Genomic DNA, 7,766 nt, shown 5'->3' on the forward strand with positions numbered 1-7,766 from the left:
TCTGCTCATCAGGTCTCTCCCTGGAGAGGAGAGGATAGAGGGGAATCTCATTCTAGAGGGGACTTACTGAAACATATCATTTATGGGGCGGCAGTAGGGATCTCTGGCCAGGATACAGTCCAGACAGGACCCATACCGACCACAGTCCCTAACTGGAAACTGGACCACTCCAGACCCTGAGCCTGCATAGAGCTGTCCCTAGAGAAAAACACACACTGACTACTAAACCACCAGTGTTAGCTTCTCATTGGATGACCTGGTGCTATTCATATTGAACAAGCATTGGACTAGTAACCAAAAGGTTGCTAGATCGAATCCCCGAGCTGACAAGGTAAAAATCTGTTGTTCTGCCCCTGAACAACCCGCTGTTCCTAGGCCGTCATTGAAAATAAGAATTTGTTCTTAACTGAATTGCCTAATCTATCCTGTATCTACATCCCCGGTAGGTATAGACACCTCTGGTCTAGGGTCAGGTGTGTCAGTGAGCTTCCTTTAGTGAAGGTCAGCACCACGGTAGGAAAACCTGATCCTAAATCATTTATTAAGTGTAGAAAATCTGGACCAACCACCTAAATGGGCAAAGAACAACAATTTCTCACACAATTATGGGTAGAGGAGGCCTACCACGATACTCAATGATGCTCACTGTACCGCAGTACAGTTCCTGTTAAAGTCATTTGTCTCCCCAGTGTCACTGCAAAGTGTCACCGACACCCCTCCCCAAGAGGGAAGATCCCCTATACCTATACCACAACAGCATCACGTGACATACTTGATCAATAACACTGTATCTATAATACATACAGAGTACATGTATGTGGTTGCGTTTATATTGATTCTACAGATACTTATTTGAAGTCTTATTCAGAGGTTGGGGGAAGTTCATTGTGGACATCGGCCCCCACTGATAGTTCATCTGTGTTAATGTTGAACAATGTTCTGGATTAGACGGGTTTATCGCCCATTAGCTTAAACCCCTCCCACCGGCCCACACAGCCAATGGAGTGACAGAGAGGAACGATCTCTTAGACCTGTCTGCTCACATCAGCCAATCAGATACCTTGCTCTCAAGTAGATGCCCTTGAGCACTCCAACACACACACAAACACACACTGGCCACTTAATTTGCCACGTTCAGAGGGCAGCGTGTCGCTCCATCGGCATGTTTATGGTTTCCAAGAAAAAGCAAATCACCACGGCAACGGCTGGGTGGATTTAAGGCCGTAGCCCTGTCTCCCACCCTTAGACAAACCATGTATCACCCTTACACAGTGCACACACTCACACATGTACACTCATAGTCATTTGTATTCACAAACACACGCACACTCATACACACCACAGACACACAGACATAAACTACATTTCATTTTAATAGAGCACAATGTTATAAGGGTGTCAGAAATCATGGCTGATTTAGAGGTGAGCTTCCATGTATGTGGTGGAAAAAGCTGGGTAATTGAGGGACAACCAGATCACTAGTACAGTCATAATGATTTGAGGAGAGAGACAACATAGAAATGCAATCCAGATCATATTTCTATGGATGACACTGGCATTGGCTCGGCATGTAGATTGTACATTGTGTCATCAGTCTTAGAATGTGTAGCCCAACTCTACGCCTGAAAATTCTATTGTAGCTGACCCAACAATGCACAGTTTAGAATGCTGGAGTAATTCAACATTCCACCATTAAACCATATGGGACTTGTTTCAGGATCAAAAGTTGTATAGTTTAAATAGAATCTGAAAAGCTTTGGTGAATCTGTCCAGATCATTACACAGTTGTGTGTGTGTGAGGGTGATCTAGTTGAGACAATTATAATAGCAGCCAAAAAGGAAAGCAATATGCCCAGACTGTGGATCCATTTCAAAATCCACTGTAGTGTCCAGTGTGATGTCATAATCAACATCTCATTACCCGCATTATGACATCACACGGCCAATCCTTTATAAACAGCAGTCCAACACCAACATTAAGAGACGTGTGTTGCATTGAGCATTGACAGCTGCTGACAAGAGGACCATCATGACTCCTCTCACTTCCCTGAGGGATTTCTTGGTCCTGTTCCTGGTCCTTATACCCCTGGGTGAAGTGTTCGCCAGCATCCCTAGGAAGACCGTACAATATGACAGTAAGCCATTATCTCTCTCCAATGCCTGTTTACATCCTTGCATGTAGAGAAATGCATCTTTTCCACTCAACTAAAGTTAGGCTTATATGGCAGCTTAGTCTAATGTTTTTTCTCAATATAAAGCATCATCTAATATGATCCAAAGCCACCCAAAAGGGTTCTCCCATGGGGAGACAGCCAAAGAACCCTTTCAGGTTCTAGATATCACCTCTTTTCTAAGAGTGTATTCTACATAATATTATTTGTAACAGCATTCCTAAAGACTATGTAAAAAGCATTTAGGCCCATAAAAATTATTTAAACAATATTTAAAAGTATTTAAACAGAGCATTATGCCTCTATGTCGTGAACACAAATGTTTTATAAATGCTACATACAACCACTCTAAGTAAAGTGTTATCATATTGTGTTTCTGTTTAGATGCTAAGATTTTCAGAGAGAATGGCAGTTCAAACTATTCAACGATGACATTGAGAGAGGACCTGGGTGTCCTTTTCATTGGTGCTAGAGACGCCGTATACGCTCTGGACCTTGAGGACATCTCCTCGAAAAAGGCTGGGGTAAGGAACTCAGTCTAATCAAGGTCTTGTATGTCAATACATCCATACAGTATTGTCTGGTCTCTAGAGTATTCCTGCTGTAATGTTAATGGGAATCTGTCTGTTGCTGCAGGTCTCAGTCTGCTAGCAGTATGTTAATGGGAATCTGTCTGTTGCTGCAGGTCTCAGTCTGCTGTAATGTTAATGGGAATCTGTCTGTTGCTGCAGGTCTCAGAGTCTGCTTTATGTTAATGGGAATATGTCTGTTGCTTGCAGGCCTCAGTCTGCTAGCAGTATGTTAATGGGAATCTGTCTGTTGCTGCAGGTCTCAGAGTCTGCTTTATGTTAATGGGAATCTGTCTGTTGCTGCAGGTCTCAGTCTGCTAGCAGTATGTTAATGGGAATCTGTCTGTTGCTGCAGGTCTCAGTCTGCTGTATGTTAATGGGAATCTGTCTGTTGCTGCAGGTCTCAGAGTCTGCTTTATGTTAATGAAAATCTGTCTGTTGCTGCAGGTCTCAGTCTGCTGTATGTTAATGGGAATCTGTCTGTTGCTGCAGGTCTCAGAGTCTGCTTTATGTTAATGGGAATCTGTCTGTTGCTGCAGGTCTCAGTCTGCTGTAATGTTAATGGGAATCTGTCTGTTGCTGCAGGTCTACTGGCAGGTCTCAGAGGAGCAGAACATGTCCTGCAAGAGCAAGGGAAAAGATTCAGTAAGTGGACTGATTGCATGATGGATCATCTCTCCTCTCAGAGAACTCTCTGAAGCAGTATACTGATAGAAACAAACCACATGATCCCTATTCCAGATGGAATGTCAAAACTACATCAAGACACTTCAGACTCTCCACGATGGCAGGATGTTGGTGTGTGGGACCAACGCATACAACCCCACATGTGACTATATGGTGAGTATAACCTGGTCAGGACATCTCACCTGTTGTTTCGCACTACATATCATGTAACTGTGGACCGTTGTCATATTCTGGTTGTTTACACTGAACTAACTGCAGACATATGTAGCACACCAAACCTCTGTCTGTCTGTGAGAGTCCCAACTACCTTTCAACGTGATTACAGATCACAGCCTTAATGTACACCTCCACATCGCAACCAAACATGCATTGTGTTCTCCAACAGACCTACGCAAACGGAACGTTGACCCTGGAAGGGAAGAAGGAAGAGGGGCGAGGGAAAGTTCCCTTTGACCCCTTCCAGAGGTCAACCTCTGTCATGGTTGGTGAGTTCTGATATCTACAGTACCTCCCCACAAGGACGGAGTAGTAGAATTGTGCACCCACTATTATAAATACAACAACTGTAAATAAAGTGTTGAAAAAAGTGGACCCACACTGAAAGTTGTGTTAGTGATGTAAAAGACTTCATTCACTTCTTTACAGTCTTTATTATTTCAGTTCTGATGATTGTCATTGTTAACCATCAATCAGGGACAGAATTATATTCAGCCACATCGGTCAACTTCCTGGGTACTGAGCAGGTGTTGCAGCGTCATTCCTCCCCGGCTATCAGGACCGAACACAGACAGTCCTGGCTTAACAGTAAGCTCCAACCCCTCTGTTTTAAATGTAGTACTCCCTGTCAACCACAGAATACTGTGACAATGTGTTGATGCATTTCTTGATGTGTAGCTAAACAGACATCTGAATGTGGACATTCCACAGAGAGATACAGACATGTTAAATGTCTTACTTTATTCAATATGCTTTAAATAATGGATCCCAAGTCTGTGTTTTCAGTCTCTGTGAGAAAACCGAACTGTCTTTTTTCAGAGCCCTCCTTCGTACAGTTGGACGTCGTCCCCGAGAGCGTTAACAACCTCGATGGGGACGACGATAAAGTCTATATGTTCTTTAGTGAGGAGGCCATGGAGTTTGACCTGCCAGACCAGATCAGGGTATCTCGTGTGGCACGGGTCTGCAAGGTACTACATGCTCTTACATTTAAAGAACGTTTCTGTCTGTTCTAGTGTTCTACTTCCCAATACTATGGTCGACACTGACACCTGTCTCCCTCCCTGTGGTTGGTGTGCAGGGGGATTTGGGTGGTCAGAGGACCTTACAGCAAAAGTGGACGTCCTACCTGAAGGCCCGTCTTGACTGCCCCGTGCCCCTGGAACCCAGCCTGCCAGCCATCATTCAGGATATCTTCCTCCTGAAAGACCAGCATTGGAGGAAGAGCGTGTTTTACGCTGTTTTCAGCCCGCAGACGTGAGTTCTGCCGTTTCTGTATTAGTACAGTCCAGCAGAAATTCCATACGGTCAAATCTGTGAAATAATGATCAGTTGTAGGGATACTAATCAAATATGAACCTTCTACGAGAGAGATTCTGAAGTGGTGTTGGAATAATGAATGGTGTTTTGATGATTACAGAACCACATCGGATCTCTCCACTGTGTGTGCGTTCAGCGTGGCTGACATTGGGAAAGTCTTCTCTGAGGGTAGGTATATGACTCCGGTGACAATGGAGTCAGAAACAAGGTGGGTTACCTACACCGGAGAGGAGCCTGTCCCACGACCTGGAACGGTGAGTAATAACATGACTTACATAGGTGACTGAATTAAATGATCATTGATTAACTTCCAGACATTAAGTGTCATGTGACAGTGTTGTACCTATGTTCCTCTACAGTACACAATTATTGTCCAAAACACTTCATCAAATGTGGCAAATACGCTCATGCTGAGTCCCAAATGGTTTCCTATTCCCTACTGTACAAAGTGTACTACTTTTGAACAGAACCCTATGTGCCCTGGTAAAAAGGTATGCACTATATAGGGAATAGGGGGCTATTAGGAACACAGGCTTAGTTTCAAGAGTGCTTCTGTCATAATTATAGACCTACAGTATACAGTGGGGCAAAAAAGTATTTAGTCAGCCACCAATTGTGTAATTTTCATCATAGGTACACTTCAACTATGACAGACAAAATGAGAAAAAAAATCCAGAAAATCACATTGTAGGATTTTTTATGAATTTATTTGCAAATTATGGTGGAAAATAAGTATTTGGTCACCTACAAACAAGCAAGATTTCTGGCTCTCACAGACCTGTAACTTCTTCTTTAAGAGTGCTTCTGTCATAATTATAGACCTATAGTATATGTGAAAGGTCTCATCAACTCTCTGGTTGTGTTGTTGTTAAAGTGTATGACCAATGCTGTGCGGGACCTCGGGATTGAGCACTCGCTGGACCTCCCTGACAAGACCCTGCAGTTCGTCCGTGACCAGCCACTCTTGGAGGGAGCAGTGCCTCCGCTGACCGGGGGTCCACTGGTGCTGCAGAGGGGAGCCAAGTTGTCGGTGATTGTTGTGGACAGAGTCATGGCCGTGGATGGAGAAATCCACCACGTTATGTTTATTGGAACAGGTACTGACTATTCACAGCCTTTATCATCCAAATTCACACTGTTCTGTGCTTGTGGCAGCGATTATTACTGTCTATATATGTATTCATGTACTGTGTGTATATCTGAGAATTTTTTTCTGACAAAGAAAATCAATCAATGTCAGTGTTGGCTCTAGAGAGTAACTGTCATGTCCTGCTCCCTGACAGAGGAGGGCACGGTGCAGAAGGCTGTGCAGTACGCTGCTGGTGACACCGTCATTATCCAAGAGACCCAGGTGTTCCAGACTCTGGAGCCAATCAAAGTGCTGCGTCTCTCCTCTGGCACGGTAACACATTTAGTGCAAAACGTTATGAGTATATTTATTTTTATTTAACTAGACAAGCCAGTTATTTACAATGACGGCCTACCGGGGAACAGCGGGTTAACTGCCTTGTTCAGGGGCAGAACGACAGATTTTTACCTTGTCAGCTCGGGGATTCCATCTTGCAACATTTCGGTTACTAGTCCAACGCTCTAACCACTAGACTACCTGCTTGTTCAAGATGAATAGCACCAGGTCATCCAATGAGAAGCTAACACTGGTGGTTTAGTAGTCAGTGTGTGTTTTTCTCTAGGGACAGCTCTATGCAGGCTCAGGGTCTGGAGTGGTCCAGATTCCAGTTAGGGACTGTGGTCGGTATGGGTCCTGTCTGGACTGTATCCTGGCCAGAGATCCCTACTGTGCCTGGGACACCACTTTAGCAGCCTGCTCATCTGTCCTCAACTTACCCACTGGCTCCAGGTAGGATCCTGCTCAACTCTACAACACTCTCACTCTAGAATAACCACTGTCTGCATGTACTATTGGAACAAATATGATTTCAGAAGTCCTTCGAATAACAGTAGCTCTTTATCTTTCAGGAACATGTACCAAAGCCTTAAACATGCGGATGCCTCGATGTGCCCCCAATCAGGTAGGTTTATCTCTCAACTAGTGAAATACTGTGATGTATCAACATGAAGTAGGCTACATGCCAAGTTAAGGACATTCAGTGACCCCCCCCCCCCATTGTGTTATTGTCAGTCCCTGTGAAGCCACTTACATTGCCATTTAATGTTGGGAGCTCCATCCACCTGCCGTGCCAACCAGCATCCAACCTGGCAAAGGTGAGCTGGCACTTTGCTAAGCAGCCCCTCCAGCTGAGAGACAGGTACCAGATGTTGAGCCAGGACTTGTTGATAGTGAGTGCCCTAGCTTCAGACGCTGGTCGGTACACCTGCCAGAGTCTGGAGGAGGTCAAAGGTCGACTCTACACCAGGACAGAGGCTGCCTACATCCTGCAGCCCACAAAGACTCTACTGGTCCTGCAGATATCTGTGGCTCTGCTGTCTGTGCTGCTGGGGGTTGTGGTCCTCTGGAGTGTCAGGGGACACGTCAGACTCAGGGCCAGAGTTCACCCAGCAGAACCCGGCCAGAACAACAACAACAACTGGAGAACAGACCCTGGTTGTGTCCCTGAGTCTGAAGTGAACAACAATCACACCATCATCACCATTGAGGACATGGAGGATAATCAGACAGCGAGGGTATCTGTTGCTCTTCTGTCCATGATCCTGGGGTCTCTGATGCTCTGGAACATCAGCAGAGACCAGTTGAGCCACAGAGTCTTCAGGATGGAGGAGGGGCTCCAGGACCACATGTCACCAGTTAACAGCTCATCTGACACAGTTATCCACATGGGTGACA

At 45.0% G+C, this 7,766-nt stretch overlaps 1 protein-coding gene across 1 annotated transcript in view; it reads left to right on the top strand.

The window, feature by feature from the left end:
* The first annotated feature begins 2,029 nt into the window (after positions 1–2,029).
* LOC109883659 (semaphorin-4E-like) overlaps positions 2,030–7,766 on the top strand; it is a 6,179-nt gene continuing 442 nt past the window's right edge. The window contains exons 1-14 of the mRNA XM_020475690.2: positions 2,030–2,135; positions 2,556–2,695; positions 3,326–3,385; positions 3,482–3,580; positions 3,813–3,912; positions 4,121–4,231; positions 4,463–4,614; positions 4,725–4,900; positions 5,064–5,217; positions 5,838–6,060; positions 6,247–6,365; positions 6,655–6,821; positions 6,941–6,993; positions 7,104–7,766. The exon at positions 7,104–7,766 is cut by the window's right edge and continues 442 nt beyond it. Coding sequence (XP_020331279.2) covers positions 2,030–2,135; positions 2,556–2,695; positions 3,326–3,385; positions 3,482–3,580; positions 3,813–3,912; positions 4,121–4,231; positions 4,463–4,614; positions 4,725–4,900; positions 5,064–5,217; positions 5,838–6,060; positions 6,247–6,365; positions 6,655–6,821; positions 6,941–6,993; positions 7,104–7,766 — 2,323 coding nt within the window. The remainder of the gene's footprint in view (positions 2,136–2,555; positions 2,696–3,325; positions 3,386–3,481; positions 3,581–3,812; positions 3,913–4,120; positions 4,232–4,462; positions 4,615–4,724; positions 4,901–5,063; positions 5,218–5,837; positions 6,061–6,246; positions 6,366–6,654; positions 6,822–6,940; positions 6,994–7,103) is intronic.

This window comes from Oncorhynchus kisutch, linkage group LG18 (assembly GCF_002021735.2).
Source record: "Oncorhynchus kisutch isolate 150728-3 linkage group LG18, Okis_V2, whole genome shotgun sequence".
NCBI lineage: Eukaryota > Metazoa > Chordata > Actinopteri > Salmoniformes > Salmonidae > Oncorhynchus > Oncorhynchus kisutch.